Source organism: Suricata suricatta, chromosome 4, assembly GCF_006229205.1.
Source record: "Suricata suricatta isolate VVHF042 chromosome 4, meerkat_22Aug2017_6uvM2_HiC, whole genome shotgun sequence".
In the NCBI taxonomy this organism is placed as follows: domain Eukaryota; kingdom Metazoa; phylum Chordata; class Mammalia; order Carnivora; family Herpestidae; genus Suricata; species Suricata suricatta.
The window spans coordinates 71,056,040-71,072,898 of NC_043703.1; the positions used below are offsets into that span (position 1 = coordinate 71,056,040).

At 42.7% G+C, this 16,859-nt stretch overlaps 1 protein-coding gene across 2 annotated transcripts in view; it reads left to right on the plus strand.

Moving 5' to 3' along the window:
* FLT1 (fms related tyrosine kinase 1) overlaps positions 1–16,859 on the plus strand; it is a 180,084-nt gene that overhangs the window by 78,420 nt on the left and 84,805 nt on the right. For both annotated transcript variants that reach the window (XM_029936905.1, XM_029936906.1), the window contains exon 11: positions 9,121–9,235. In XM_029936905.1, coding sequence (XP_029792765.1) covers positions 9,121–9,235 — 115 coding nt within the window. The remainder of the gene's footprint in view (positions 1–9,120; positions 9,236–16,859) is intronic.

Consider the following 16,859-nt stretch of genomic DNA (forward strand, 5'->3'; position numbering starts at 1 on the left):
CCTGCTTTGTGAATTGTGCCAGTTCAAATGTTTGTTGACTCAAGTCTTGCCCTGCTATGGGAGGTAGCACAGGGGCTCTTGGCATGTTACTTGCTTGCGCTCAATTGTATTCTGTATTTTTAAAAAAATATTCTGGATACATGAGCATGTATTTGACTTGTCTATTCTGGTATTTTTAAAAAAAAATATTCTGATACGTGAGCATGTATTTGACTTGTCTCTTTAATAGATGTGTATGTTCCTTATTAACAGAAGGAGCTAAGTCTTCTACTTCTTTCAGAGGACCTTACTTTACTTCTTACATAGAATATGTATAAATATCTTTTTTATTTTAATAAAATGGGCCTAATAATTGTGAGCAAATATTTTTGTCTACCCTTGAGGAAAGGAGAAGACCATTGCTGGCTGGGTTTCTATTTTCTGTTAGAGCAGAAGATACTTCTCCATGTATCCGCATCATTGCCTAAGTTGAGATTGTCCATGACTGTCCCTTTGTCACATGCTGTGAGGAGTTCATCCAGGTCCGAGGCACACCCTCTGTCTCCATTAATGCTCCTCACCACGAACGGACAGGCACTGGTGGTGGTGACACGGTGCTTCGTTGAAAGGATACATGTGAGGGCATTTGAGGGTCAGTAGTGCCCCGGTTTTCAGCACGTTCAAGGTAAGTGATGGATGGCAGGGCTGACACCTGACACAGGGTTAAGTCCCCATCTAGTCAGGCCATCGTCAGGAGTCACGCTTTTCCTTAGCTGAGCAAGAGACAGGTGTGCTCCTCTCCTGTTCACGGAGCGGCTGGGTTAGGCCCTGAGGTCATCATGATGAACAAACCATAGTCCCTGCTCTTAAGTAGTCCTTAATCTGGTGAGATAATAAAGTGACAAGTAACATTATCCATCCATCAACCGTCTGCTGGGCACAGTGCAAAGCAATTACATAAACTACCTCATTGAGTATCCCCGACGTTCACTGATCCAAAGGATCTTCTGTGAATTATTTCCCTTCTGTTTGTTACTGAGCCCCTATAGGAAAACTAGTAAGACGTAGGATCATGGGGTGACTTCTTCTGAGTTGGCAATGCTAAGAACACATCCGTTTACCAGAGATTTTGAGGTGGTTCACAAAGAGTACAATAAATAATTGAGCTAATCTTGAATGAAAGGAGAAAATGTGGTCAGGCTAGTACAGAGATAGGTACATATACTTTTACTTTCTAGTTGTCAAGAGAAAGAGAGAGAAATAGACATTTGTAAGATTAAGGGGCCCGTCAGATGAAAACAGACCAAGGGAAGTACATCTTCAGGGAACTGAAATTCGAGAAAAATGACTTCTCCTGTCATAATCCTTGGGAGGTGGAGTACATGGACTCCTCAATGGTGTTTCCACTTCAGTGGGCATCACGGGACCAGAAATCATCACCTCTCTTAGTGCTGAGCAGTGGCCTACCACCAAAGCAGAATTTATGACAAGTGATACAATCCATTTCAGAACTGTTCCAAGACTGAAAAGACTGTAAGTCCTATGAGCAATTTTCTGGGACTGTGGTTCTCAAGGCTAGGCTTTTGCTGTCCAGGGTTACAGAACCAGGAAGTTATCAAATCATGATTGGAACTCAGGTCCGACTAGCTGCACAGTCTACGTTCCTAATGTGAAACCGTGTTTCCCCACCTCTATGCCTGAAGGCTCTTTGGACATTTCCACATTGACAGCTATTTAACAGATAATTTCTTTGCCATGAAAGCAAAATGCAACAATAGTTTGAAATATTTAGAGTTAACACCTGAAGACTCCTTAAGTTAAAAGACATTATTTGTGGCTGCTGTCGAGATCTCGCTAAAGATTTCTTATTTATCGGGTCACCCTTCCTCAGCTGACCGGCCAGTCTTTCACTTAGGAGAAAAAGGAATGAGCAGAATAGGTGTGATTGTTAAGACTCATGTCTGGGTGTGGCCACGTGAGTATTTACCCTTTGTCACTGTGGGGGTAGGGGGGGCTGGGGGGATTGGGTTACAAGGCTGCCTTGGTCCTGACTCAGATTCTGTAAAAGAGGGACAAAATCAGGGACAGCTTGGAGCTCTTGATGGAAGCAAGCAGGGAGAGAGGAGGAAGGAAGGCAGAGCCTGGAAAGACAGGCCGTGTCCTGAGTGTGAATGGACCAGGGGACCCTGAAGAGCAGGAAGCAGAGCTGGCCAAGACGCTCACGGAAAAGCTCTTATCGAAACCGAGGTGGCCAGGGCGCTGGATCACCTCCACCATTGTCCACCGAGCTGACCTAGAGCCTTCAGTCCCCGCAAAGCCTTCCCCACTCCCCCCTCTCCATTCAGACAAGAAGTAGTTTTCAGTATGGGCTCCAAGGCGTCACAAGGTCTCTCCGTGCGCAAGAGAGTCACCCGTCTAGAATCCCCTCGGCCTGACCCTGTGACCGCCCCGCAGGCCCGGGCCCCCTTCCTGGAGCAGAAGGGGCAGGAACCATTCTGTCTAAACACTCCTTCCAACTCCACACCTTTTTCTGCCAGCACCCCCTCCCCTACATTGTTTTGTTTGTTTGGAGAGAAGGTGAGAGGAGGGGAGCAGAGAGTGTTTGCGGAGTCTGCTCAGCTGCGGGCTCTGGCGCACGACCGCCAGAGTTTGACACGACACCCACAGTAGCGGGGGCAAGTTTACATCAGGCTCAACTACAGGATGGCGCACCATAATGGGGAACCGGTCCTGGCCGTGCCCTCTGGCAGGCTGCCAGGTGGCCCTTTTTTTTTTTTCTCCTTTCTAGTTTTTTTTAAAGACACTTTATAGCCTCGATTCGCTCTTTATGACTGCTCGACCGCTTTGTTTCCTAACTTGAAATGATTCACTATTCTGTACAAACAGATTCTAATCAGAGGTAGCACGTGCAGTCAGACCCCATTAAACAGATAAGCAGAGCACACAAGAGAAGTCCTCAGATTTCACATGCAAAAAAGAGAGAGAGAAGGTGGTCATTCTCTGTCTTGAGACTTCGTACAGCCTTCGAGAGACTCTTTTCCAGCTAAATTGTGCTTTACTTCTACACGGATGTATACCTTCATTCCTAGGCATGACTCAGGCTCAAATTCCATTGGATATTAGGTGCTCAGCCCATCACGGCACACCCCCACCCCAGAGGCCGTCTTTAAAGTCAGCTGCCCGCCACAAGTGTATTGGAGTTCATAATACAGCAGGCCAGCTTCATCCTAGGACATCCTAGAACATGTCCTTCATCCTAGAACATCCTAGAACATGTCCAAGAGTCATGCACACACAAGTAAATTACAGGAGAACACAAAGACGGGGATAAAAGTTGGATTTGTTATTTCGTTGCAAGATTCTTTTAAGTGATAAAATTCATCGGCCAGCAGGAGCCCAGAGTTCTATAATTTTAGGGTCAAAACATTTTTATGATCAAACCAAACCAGAATATATGTAAAAAATGTAATTCTAGAATATTCCTCTGCTCCTTTCCCTCTCCACCAAAGGTCTAGGTGCTTTTGAAAGCTAATTTGTCACTGTGTCTTGGTGTCTGACTGTGTACCAGTTAGATTCAGAGGACCCCCAGAGTTTTCCTCTAACTTTCCAGCCCAGGCCTGGCCAGTAGTATCAGCTCAGTAACGGCCAGTTTCCCTTCAGCCAACCAAGAGTCAGGATTTAGCAGAACAGAAATGTTGAAAGAAAGGTCAGTGAATCATTTATTTTTCACGGGGTGAAAGGCAATCCAAAAAACCCCCACACCTGTATCTCTTTATCTTGAGAGTAAGGCTAACAGAATTGGGGTAATTATTAAATTTGTGAGAAATCATTTAGGAGATGAGAAGTTGTACTGGATAAGTAGAGGAGGCTTGGGTACCATTCCAGGCACTAAATAGAGGGTCAGTTTCTAGAAAGGCTCAAAGTGTGGAGCCGTTGTGAGAGCCCTGCATGAAGTACACAGTCACTGACCATCCACGGCGAAAGCTCACGCAGCTGACTCTCTCCTTGTTCCAGGAGGTGCAACAGTCCATCCTCTAAAGAAAAGAAAGTATGAGCTCTGCATTTGGGTTTGGGAGAGGGGAAAGAGAGACAGGAGGAACGAAGAAAGTCTGAATATCAGAACCGTTCAAAGCCAGCACTAAGAAAAGCACAGGTGAACGCAAAAGAGGGTACCTTCGGGTACATTCTGTACTACATTCCCTGTAAGGGTGATTTAAAGGGGTTTGTAAAGGTGAGTAGGAACTGAGTTCAGAACTAGGATGACATAGGAAGTTCTAATAGAAACCGTAATCATGGAGCATGCACGCTCTGGGCGCGTAACATGTTTTGGTTGTGTGATAAGGGTTGTTGGCCAAATTTTGGAAAGAAGCTGACCATTATTGTACAAAGGGCTGGGGGAAAAAGCATTAAATCCCCAGTGCAGTCATGGAATTTGTGCAGTGAGTGTTTGAGAAGACTTTCTTCTTGCACACAGAGAAGCACTGAAGTGTAACAGTTTCTTGGTATGTGATCAGAGTACATGGACAGTGTGCTGCATCTGGCGTCAGGGTTAAGTGCACAGATTCTTGAATGAGTCAGAACTGATGACACATTCTGCCTCTGCCATTTGCTAGCTGTTTAACCTTGGGTAATTTACTTAACCTCTCTAATCTTCAATTTCCCTATCCATTAAATGGGAGAGGATAGTACCTCCTTTTTTAGGATGTTGTATGAATGAGTGAGATAGAGACTATGAATCAAGGTGCTTCGCCTGTAGGAAATACCCTTATTATAGTAGAGTATAATAGTGCATAGTGTGTGTTGTCATAGCCTGTGACTGGTCAGCTTGACTGTGAGGGCCAGCCATCAAGGTTGTAGCTTTGACCTCAGTGTTGACGTTGCCTTTGTCTGTGACCCCAGACTGGCTGCATCTGTCTTTGGTCACAGAGGAGCCAAATATTTATGAATGTGAAGGGAACAGGGCAAATCCATCCCCACTCCGAGAAAAATCAACATGAAGCGTGCAGGTCTGCCATGCCCTCTACATCTGTGGAAGGTAGTATTTCCCCAATTTGTATGGTTACCTAGAGTCTCACAAAGGGCTCCTTCTTGGAGTTAGACTGACGTGTCACCCATAGGATCTCCAGGGCCATGTGTTGGATGCATAATTGGCTGTTTTGTTTTAATTTATTTATATCAATCTCTGGTCCAAAGCTAATTTGTTTCAAATCCAGGGCGATTGATGACATGACACGGAGTACACTCTTACCCCGGAAATCGTTTGCGTCTCAACGGTTATAAATACCCCCATGCTATTGTATTTGGCGCGCTGTATGCAAATGGAGGTGGGAGTCCGAAAGCTCATTAGGCGAGGGACCGAGGCTTGGAGCACCGGGAGGACCGCGCGGAGCTGAGGCTGATAACAGTGGCCTTGTCCGGAATAGTGCCTGGGAGCTTTCTTATCTCCCTTTGGCAGGAGGTGCCGTGGGCTTCCTGTGCGAAATCAGGAGTGAACGCGGCTTTCCTCTTGTTGTTCGGCTTCCTCCCCCCTCAAGACGGTTCCCAGCACAGTGATTATCTTTGCATCTTCAAACATGGCACAATCTACTTCCTTAAGAGCTTGATGTATTCTTAAGGCTTAGGCAAAATTCCCCTCCCCCCTCCCCCTCAATCTCTTTTCAAGTGCTGTGATATAGTCAGGCTCCTAAATGACATTCTATTTTTGTGGTTCCAATTACAAAGAGGAAAAAAGAAAAAAAAAATCAGTCCCCAAATTAGAAAATAGCCACAGAATCTGTCCTTTCCACTCAGAGGACCTTGCCATGGGTCCAGCCTATAGTTGGCCATAGTAGGGCTTGTGCCCTGTGACAGCCCGCAGAGGTGGGGGTGGGGGTCCGAGGCTGACAGCCCCGTGTGAACTCAGGCAGGAGACTGCATTTCCCGAGGGAAGTGCCGAGCCTTGCTGTACTCCGACTTATTTCTTTGCCTTTTCCTGAAGACTGAGAGGATGCGATGCAGGTCTCTGTCCGAGATGTCCCTGGATCTCTGTCACTTTGGGGGGAAAAAAGAATGAAAGGAAAAGCTTCTCTTCCAGGTACAAGAGAACATCAGCTCTTTGGTGTCACTGGACCAGGTACACACGCACATGTCTAATACAGGGGTGCACGTGTGTGATGAACCCCATCTACACATGGGGTAGGCATCCCTTGTGTGCACCCGTATGCGTGCTGAGTGTGGGTGAAAGATTTGAGGGCAAATGGCCATTCAAGGCATGGATGGTATAGTCTCGAGAACGGAGAATGCTGATCCTGAAAAAGAGCGAAATGATGTGTGATTTCAAAACTGTAGCATTAACACGTCTCAAGTTACAGGGGACAGCATATAATTTCTCTTGGCTTTGTTTTCCTCTGCTAATGAGTAACAGTTCAGATGTTCGCTTATTTTACCTAATGATTATAAAGACTATCTGGCAGGAATTGCATACATTCCGTAAAGAATGGCCAGTCCTTACTATTCTTTTTCTTTATTTTTTTAAATTTTTTAATGTTAATTTATTTTTGAGAGACAGAGAGAGCGTGAGCAGGAGAGGGACAGAGAGAGAGGGGGAGACATAGGATCAGAAGCAGGCTCTAGGCTCTGAGCTGTCAGCACAGAGCCTGACGCTGGGCTCGAACTCATGAATCATGAGATCATGACCTGAGCTGAAGTCATATGCTTAACCAACTGAGCCACCCAGGTGCCCCTCTTTTTTTTATTTTAAATCTTACAAGCTCACATGTATAGAAGAGAGACATTTTTTAAACATCAGGGGAAATCTGATATACGAAGCTGGTACAATCGGGGAAATGATGGCATTTGTGTTACCCTACGGAATGGGCATTCTTTTAGGGATATGCCCGGACACATGTAGGGCTGAAATGACACGATGTCTGAGATGTACTTTAAAATATTTCACAGGAGATGGGGTGCCTGGGTGGCTCAGTCGGTTGAGCATCCGACTTTAGCTCAGGTCATGATCTCATGGTTTGTGGGTTCAAGCCCTGCGTCGGGCTCTGTGTTGACAGCTGGCTCAGAGCCTGGAGCCTGTCTTCAGATCCTGCGTCTCCCTCTCTCACTGTTCCTTCCCTACTCGAGCTCTATCTCTCTCTCTCTTAAAAATAAATAATTAACATTAAAGAATTTTTAAATAAAATAAAATACTTCACAGGAGAAAATGGAAAGAAATAAGGATACACCCAACAGCTGGGGCAAAATCTTGATGCCTTAAGTCTGGGTGGTGAGTGTCTGGGGCGTTAGTACATTAGGTCTCTACTTACCAGCACGTTTGAAAATAATGAACAATTACATGAAAGCTCTTACTGGAAACAGCAGATTGCTCCCTCGTGCAGGTGGGGATGCTTACAGGTGTTAATGGAGTGACGATTACATGCTAGGCCCTTGCTTTTCATCGAGGACAAGTGAACACACAGATCTGGCCCCGTCCTCTGGAGTGGCCGGCCCAGTGGTCAGTGCTCTGGGGGAGACCATCCTGGGAGACATGAGGGTTTAACAGTCCAGAGGCCCTTCTCGGCTCAAGGACCAGAGAGGGATGATTCCAGAACTTCTCCCTGGTCGTCACCATCCCATCTATCCCACCTTCTTCCTCACCGACTTTATTCTCTCACAGTCCTCACGTCAGTCACTGTTGCCATTGGCCACCTAGGATCAGCCACTCGTTCTTCCTGAAACTGGGCTGCCAAGATCCTCCTGGTTTGAAAATCTCCATCATCTGCCCACGACCTGTATAAATGAGAGCCCAGCAGGGCTCACCACAAATTCTAGGCAGGGAATAGATTGTGGCTGGGTCCTGACTGTCACACAAGGAAGCCTGGGCTTTCTTCAGTATGAGCTTTGGAGCTTTGGGAGCAGAAAAGGTTCCTCTAAAAACGAGAACATTCAGGGCTTGGTCTGAGGTGGTTGGGAAGCCAGCGGCAGCAAGGCCAGTGAGAATACTCCTGACCAGGTCAGAGTGGATGGAGGTGTCTCTTCTGTTGTTGGGAGTCTTTCTTTCTTTCCTTCCTCCTTTCTTTCTTTCCTTCCTTCCTTCCTTCCTTCCTTCTTTCTTTCTTTCTTTCTTTCTTTCTTTCTTTCTTTCTTTCTTTCTTTTCTTTCTTTTCTTTCTTTCACCTCATGTAGAACCTGGGATACGTAGAACACGATAAATAGCAAATATTTACACCAAAATTTGAGTGGTAAACCCTATGAAAACCATAGTTTGCTGATAACATGTGTTTGAGGGAATATGCCAACTTCTCTCTTTAAAAGGGTGCTCTGCTATCTAGCTTAATAAGAGATTTCATTGGGGGCACTTGGGTGGCTCAGTCAGGTAAGCATCTGGCTTCAGCTCAGGTCATGATCTCACGGTTGGTGGGTTCGAGCCCTGCGTCGGGCTCTGTGCTGACGGCTAGCTCAGAGCTTGGAGCCTGCTTCAGATTCTGTATCTTTCTCTCTCTCTGACCCTCCCCTGCTCACGCAGTCTCTCTGTCTCTCAAAAATAATAAAAAAAATTTAAAAAATAAGAGACTTCATGGACTTTTAGAAACAGAAAATATCGTTTTATAATTAAACACTTGAGGCCTACGCAGTTAAAGAGCTTCTCGTGATACCCCAAAACTTGAAAAGAAATAGACTGAATTTAATAACTGCTTCATGCTGTGTATTTCCATATACGCTTAATTAGCCCTGGAAAATATTAGCTATATGATGGAATATTCTGATTAAAAGCCAACCTTTTATAGATGTGAAATGCTGTTATTTCCTAGAGGTTTCCATTGATTAACGTAACTTCTTTTTTTTTCCTCCTATGTTTGCATGTTTCCTCTACTAGGAACTAATTAAAATCTAGATATTAGATTTCCTAATTTTTGCATCTTCACTTAGTATTTAACACTTCGAACAGGAAGGATGTATGAAGATACACGGGTGTGGGTTTCTTTCAGATAAAGCAAAATGTGTTTTCTATTTTTAAGTTCTGAGGATGGAGAAGGGAGGAAAATAGGGAAAAAAGAAAATGTGTGTTATCTTGTTATCTCAGGACTTAACCAGTGATGATTTTTATTTCACCTGTCATGCTGGGCTGGACCATGCATAGCAACATAGTGATAATTACTTTTTTTTTAATAGGTATGACTTTTGCTCCAATAATGAAGAGCCCTTGATCCTGGATCCTGATAGCAACATAGGAAATAGGATTGAGAGCATCACTCAGCGCACGGCAATAATTGAAGGAAAGAATAAGGTATTGTGTGCAGAAATGTGCATTTGGGACACTTCTTTTAAAAAAAACACACGCTTAGCTCCCGGTTCTTTGTTGACTAGAACCAGAAGTAATTCAGATGCTTAAACAAAAATTCAGAGAGAACAAAGACAAGATCTGAGACAAGTCTGCATGGAGAGATACTTCGAGACTTCTCAAACTCTGTTCTCCAACGGCCCAGCAGTTCCAAAGAAATGAGTACTGGGTCCCAACGGAGCTGTCTCTCAAGTATCAATGGCTGTCTGCCCTGGCTGAGTATTAGAATACTCCACTAATTATTACTACATTTGAACCTCTGGAGTAGAGCCTAGAGTTCATAAAAAATTTCCTGGGAGATTCTAGCATGTACCCCGGACTGAGACTCTCTGATACCCATAAAGAAGGGTGGCGATAAGCAAAAGGTACTACAAGACTTAGGACTAAAATGGAATGTTTCCATTTCACAAAATATGTTGTTTTCCCTCTGTCTTTGCAAGGGCACAGCCTAAGTCAGGCTATGCAGACACACCTGCTATATTGGGATTCCCTGACCTAAGAAGTACAAGTTAAAACCACAATGAGATAATCCCTGACACCTGTCAGAATGGCCATTATCAAAAGACAAGAAATAATAAGTATTGGCGAGGATGTGGAGAAAAGGGAACGTTTGTACACTGTTGGTGAAATTGCAAATTTACACAGCTGCTATGGAAAACATGGAGCTTTTTGGAGGTCCCTCGAAAAAGTAAAAATAGAATTACCATGTAATCCAGCAATTTCACTTCTGGGTATATAGCCAAAGAAAACAAAACTGCTAACTCAAAGATATGTGCACCCTCACGTCCATAGCAGCATTATTTATAGTGGCCAAGATATGTAACCAACTTAAGTGTCCCATCAATGAAGGAATGAAGAATACGTAGTGTGTATATACACCATGGAATATTACTGAGCCACAGAGAAGAATGAAGTGTTGCCATTTATGACATTGATGGATTTGAAGGGTGTTATGCAAAGTGGCAGAAAAAGACAAATACTGTCTGATCTCACTTACATGTGGAATCGGAAAAATCCAGCAAGCTTATAGATATAGACAACAGATTGGTGGGGGGGGGGGGGGAGGCGTATGAAAAATAAGTGAAGGTGATCAAAGGTACAAAGTTCAGTTATAAAATAACTAAGTCCTGGGGATGTAACGTACAACAAAGTGACTATGGTTAATAATACTGTATTGCATATTTGAAAGTTGCTAAGAGAAGAGATGTTAGTAGTTCTCATCACAAGAAAAAAATTTGCTTAACTAGACTTCTTTTGGTGATTGTATTGTGATACATGCAGATTGTGCTCTACATTTGAAACTAATACAATGTTATATATCAATCATATCTCAACTTAACAAAAATAGACTTCTAATTAAAAAAAAAAAAGGTTCCCTGACCTAATGAGAGTCTACCAGGGATCTTTGCTGATGCTCTTTTTAGTATTAAAAATTTTTTATTGAGGTATGATTGATGTACAAAAAAGTGTCGAGATTTAATGTATGCAGTTTAATGACTTTGGAGATAAATAGACAGCCATGAAACCATCACCACAAGCAATGCCATAAATTCATCCATTGCCTCCAAGAGTTTCCTCCCATTGGATAAATAAATGGATGCATGAATGAGGGATAACACAGCAAATATTTCCATATATAAGACAGCATGGCTAACTAGAACTACTGTGACGTACAACGGATCTTGAGGACTTATCTAGCGTAACTGAAACTTGCCCCCAGTGACCAATTTTGGAAATTCAACTCATCCTCTAAAAAAGGATGCCAAGAATTCTTTGGGCTCAGAGATTTTACCCTACTTTCAGGCTAACACAGTTTTATGTTTGGTAGTTGAAGACCTGCTACTCGTGGGTCAGATCCAATGGACTTGATTACTCGCAGCAGATCTCCTGAGCTTCAGTGTTGGCCCTGGCCCCCTTGCCCCCAGGTGCCCAGGTAGAAATTTGCAAAACAGCTGAGAAACCTTGAATTTAGGGAATGCACTTTGGGTGGCCTTTGCTGCCCCTTTGGCAAAAACAGCGTTCACTCGCTGCTCCCCTTACCTCCACCGAGCCTTAACAGTAGCTGACACCACCTGAACTGGGCACATTTCAGTGGACCTCAGGCTCGGTGACTCTCTTCTGTTGACGTTGGGGAAAAATACACTTAAAAATCTGCTTGCAGCAGGCGCAGCGGTAGTAATGCTTTAAAAAGGAAAAACCTATCAACCCATTACCAAAATGTCTATTTATATATGCATATCTTGATTTGGAGTAGTTCATTAGTATGGGTACAGTCTGCTGGAGTGTGAGTGTGCTTATGTTATCAGTGTTTTCAGAGGGATTTTTTGCATTTGAAGGCAGCAAAGTAGATGTCATCCTTCCCCCATGTAGGACTGAACAGTAACAACAAATAACGTCGGAATTCTTCGTTCTGTAAAACTTTTTGATGTACATTCATGTCAATATCAGTCTTTGGCTGGCCAGACTGGCTGTCTCTCATTTTTAAAGATAATAGGGGCGCCTGGCTGGCTCAGTTGATTAAGCATCCGACTTCTGCTCAGGTCGTGATCTCATGGTTTGTGGGTTCAAGCCCCACATCTGGTTCTGTGCTGACAGCTCAGAGCCTGGAGCCTGCTTCCAATTCTGTGTCTCCCTCTCTCTCTGCCCCTCCCCAACTCACATGCTGTCTCTCTCAAAAATAAACATTAAAAAAATTTTAATAGAAATAATAAGAAGAAAAACGGGGGTGATGAGATGAATTCAGTCACCCAGCTTCAATGTGGTAAATGAGAAACTCAGAGCAAACCTTCCTACGCCAGAAGCCGCTGCTCTACCAATGAGGTACTGAAGTTAGAGTGGTGATGGCTTGCAAGAAAATGTGAACCACCACTTGGCAAGGATTTAAGAAACATTTTTATGACTACAGCGGTGGTTAAAATTCTTGTTCTCTAATAAAATGAATAGTAGCTTAAAACATCCCATGATGGACAGCTGTTGACAAGAGCAGTTTGGTGAAATGCTTATAAAAGAGGAAATTCTGTAAACTTGAAAGCTGGAGTAACGCTCCATTTTTTAAAACCAGGGACATGTCGTGGAGTAGAAAGCAAGGTAGTTGTCACAAAGTACTAAGAAAAACTCTGAGATGCCGTCGATTGCATCAATTCGTTTTGCCCTCTCCTGACCATATCAGGTCAATGTACCATTCCAGCCCTATTTTGGCATCCTAAAAAAAAGTGAAAAATAAAAAAGCCCAGGTGGGGTTTCAGATTAGCCTGAACCATGAAATAGTAGCACCCTGACCTCATCCATATCGGATAGCCTGCAAAGCACAGAGCGAGTGAAGTCCCAAAACCGGAGTGACATCCGTTTGGCTTGAAACAAGTTTATTGTCTTGTAATTTTGTACTTCTGCAAAGGTTTTAAATCTAGACCTCCAGACACAGTGGGCACTTGTGTCCACAAGAGTACTTTTCTATTCTGTCCACGTTTAGAAAGCCTTTCGACGTCCCGGCTTAGACTATAATGACCCTTTTCCCTACAGTCACATAGCGAGCCTGCCCAGTGACAGCCCCCGCCACGATCAGGGGAAAGGAAGGCCCACCAGAGCCCCCGTAGGATTCCTGGCACTTCCTTTTATCCCCCTTTTTTTTCGTTTAACTCATAGAAGGTTGCCGAGGACAATCAAATTTAGTTTCCTTATTGGCAAGTTTTGGCCTGGATCTGTGAAGTAGGAGTCATCAGTTGGAGTTGCTGATAGAAAATACGGAGTTTGAGTATTGTTTAATGGCGTTGCCAGACTGCTGGATTTGTAGCTATGGAGCAGGAAGCAGAGGAGGCCCTGTTTCAGGAAAAAAGTCAGGAAATACATATTACAGTATTAATTCCATGAGGCTGGAGAATTGCGACAGTTTTAACGTTTTAGCGATGTTTCCATTGAAATCACGTGGAGGTTACCTTCAGAAGTGTGTCCTAGGGGACCCGTCCATGACAGAGGCATTAAACCTAATTACAGAATTACAGTTTGTGTCTCATTTCCCACATTCCTCAAGCTTTTTTTTTTTGAATTCTCACGTTCTATTTTCCCATCACTTGGCTCAAATGTGCCACCCGAGGTTAATTTTAGATTCTTCCATGACCTTTTTATATCTACTTTTATGTCCCCCTGACACACTTAAAAGGAAGCGATATTAGAAACATCCCGAGATTAAAATCAGGGTTCCATATTTAGATCTTTTAAAACGAGTTCTGGAAATTAGACTGAATTACACATCATCCCATCCATTCTGTTCCGTGAGGTCCAAACCACATTGTAGCAGGGAGTTACTGATGCTTGGGAGAGGGAAGGAAGGAAGGAGTATGAATAACTTCCCACCTTACGGTACCTGACCACACATCTCGTCAGCGTCTTGGGTCATCCAAAAGAATCCAGAGAATGACTTGAAGGTCTCTTGGTACTATCGAAATCCTGAGGTCCTGACAGGGCAAGGAAGGGACCCTCAAAGCGTAGATTCAAAACTAAAAAAAACATATGGCAAAGGAAAACTAATTATGAAACAAAGACAAGCAGACATCTTTGAGAATTTCTTTTGGTGCACCTTAGAAATGATTATAATTTCAAACACATGTAACAACTCAAATTCTTGGCACTTTCTCTTTTAAAGTATTAAGTTAATATTTGGTGTTCCAACTGTTAGGCTATTTTCTTTTGTTCCCCCTTTGAAACAATAATAGTATTTGGTTACAAGCACTGGGGAAACGATTTGTTTCTTTCACTCAGAAGACTCCTGCATTTAGACTTAATGTCCTAGGAGAAGTGGTCTTCTTCCCAGAAAACCACACCCGCCTCCGATTCACACTTGAGCTTTTTCTGACCCTGTAGTTTATTCAGTTATCAAACATCTTCTGTTTTTCATGAAAATATGTTTTTGTAATTGAGAAATATATTCTCTGGAAAAAGAAGTGCTCTAGAAATCAGATAACTTTTAATAAAGTGGATCGTAGGATATTAATTTCATCTTATTTTTAAATTTCCTTCTTTGTTACCTTTTCATGCATCCTTCCTACTTTCAAACCTTATAATAATGTATCAGTTGAAAAACAGCTTGCAGCTTATGTAAAATAATAAGAAAGAAACTAGTATTCCTATATGTAGGAAAATTTCAGCTTATGTGACACATCTCTGCCAATTTAAGGATGTAGTCTTAAAGAAAAATTCAATCCAAAGAGTAGACAGGATTCTAGCAGTAGATCTGTGCTGTTCAATTTAAAGAGTTTTAAGGCAAGAAGGAGTTTCATTTAGAGATCAAGGGTAATATACCCACTTCATAGGGCTATAGGAAGGAGTAAATGAGATAATTAATACCCAGAAACAAAGAAATAATATAAACTCCCATCAATGTAATTTTCTCGTTCAATTTTAATAGAAACTTGGGAGAAGTGAGTTCTGGAGCAGACTTGCCTCTGGGTAAGGTGTTGGTTGAGGGAGGGGCCATTCAAGCAAAATAAGAGAGACTCAGATGCCTACTTATCTCCGTGGCTCATCACATAACCTGGAGTCCTTTAATTTCTAGTAATCTCGATTTTATTCTCAGATTATACAAAGCTTCCGAACTACCCTTCTGTTCATTGGAATTATCCCCAGATTGCTTGCCCAAGTCGTAACTATGGCAAATGTGCACATCTGAAAGTTCAGTGAAATAAAAATAATTTTAATCGAAACAGAGAGAACATTCAGATTTAGGTAATCACTGCCCATAGGATCAACATTCTCGGCACAAACAGAAATGAGTTTCTCACTCATTTATTCAGCAACAGATAGAAGAATCTAGATAGGATTGTGCCGGGGCCCATGAGGCTAAACACTGGAGAGCTAACGTTGTCGTAAGAAAAGCAGCGCTTGAGCTGGGGGCGGGCGGGGGGCGGGACTTCATTGGTGTCCCTTGGTCTGAACTTGCTGCATACTGCTTTCAAGCATCTGAGCCCAAGTTTCCAGAGACCAAATAAAGAAGTCGGAGACTTACTTGATGGTCTCAGTTGTCCTAGTGGCCACATGCTAACACTTCCTTTCGCATTGCTGCCTACAAGCTTCTCTTCTAGCCACTTCCATTTTCTTCCACAGCTTTTAAGTGATGGGTGCAGTAATGAAAAAGAAACATTCTGCAGAGCCATTTCCTTTTTGCCACCTCCTGTATCGATTAATAATTAACATAGACCAAGAGACACCTGGACTGCTTTATAGTCTTCTCTATTGGTTATTTGCCTACATGTGGGTGTTTTCTCTGGCGAAGAGAGAATAATACACACTTGACAATCAAGTAGGGAAATTCTTCTCCATCACCTTAGTTTGTCCTTCAAGGACTGTTCAAGATGAAGAATAGGGATTGTGTCACGTTCATCTCTGTTTCCCCTACAACATCTGCTCAATGCCTTGATAAACACTCAGTCAATGTCTGCAAAGGTGTATGAAAATTGCCACGTATTGCAGATGGTTTCATTGCCAGTAACTTCAACAATGCACAGGATATATGAGTAGATGTAATTAAACAGATCTAACACACAGAAGAGGAAACAACATGTAATATACACTATACCACAGTGAAAATTACAGAAAATTTGGAACACTAAACTTGCTGGCTAAAAAAACAACTAGGAGTATACTTTTCACTCCTCTTGATCTGTAGATTAAAGACAGAAATATGTTAATTTATTGGCTAGGATGTGTAAAGTGCTTAGCCCATTACTTAGCAACTCAGAAAAATGTTAGGACCCTTTGTAGAAGTTGTGTTCATCATCTTAGAATGCCTACTGTCACATTTCAGTCTATATATTACTTTAGCCTGTAAGTCACTTGGTCTAATTATACTTCAGCTAGGATACCCCATTCATCTGGAGGCATCAGCACAGACAGCTCTGTAATTTCAAACCCTATGATGAGTTATTTGTGTTCTAGGAGACAAGCTGCAACAATTTAGAAATACCTGGATAAACTTTTTTGTTGTCGTTATAAAAATGAAAAACTAGCTTTTTCATTTTTTTAATATGTAGTATGCATGCCTTTTTTTTTTTTTTTTTAAGCAGGGCTAGGTTAAATTTTAAAACCAACCATCTGTTCCATATTACTGATTTTTACCTCTATGTTTTTTTTAATGTTTTTAAATTTATTTTTTAGAAACAGAACGCGCGAGCAGGGGAGGGTCAGAGAGACAGGGAGACACAGAATCCAAAGCAGGCTCCAGGCTCTGAGCTGTCAGCACAGCGCCCAACGCAGGGCTCGAACCCACAAACCATGAGATCATGACCTGAGCCAAAGCCGGATGCTTAACCGGCTGAGCCACCCAGGTGCCCAACCTCTATGTTTTTTTAAATCTGCATCTTTAAAAGACAGCAAAACAAGTCTGTAAGCTGTAAAATTGTGTTGCATTTACTCTTTGAGACAGCACAGCTTAGATTGTGCCTTCAAGCTTCCCAGTGTCTCTTACAGGGCTCATTTGTCAAATAGCAGCACTGAAATCTAGTGAAGCAATATTGTTGTGTTCACGACTTCTGTCTTCATTTTCTAGAATGGGAATTGGCAGGCTGAGAAGTTAAGTAAT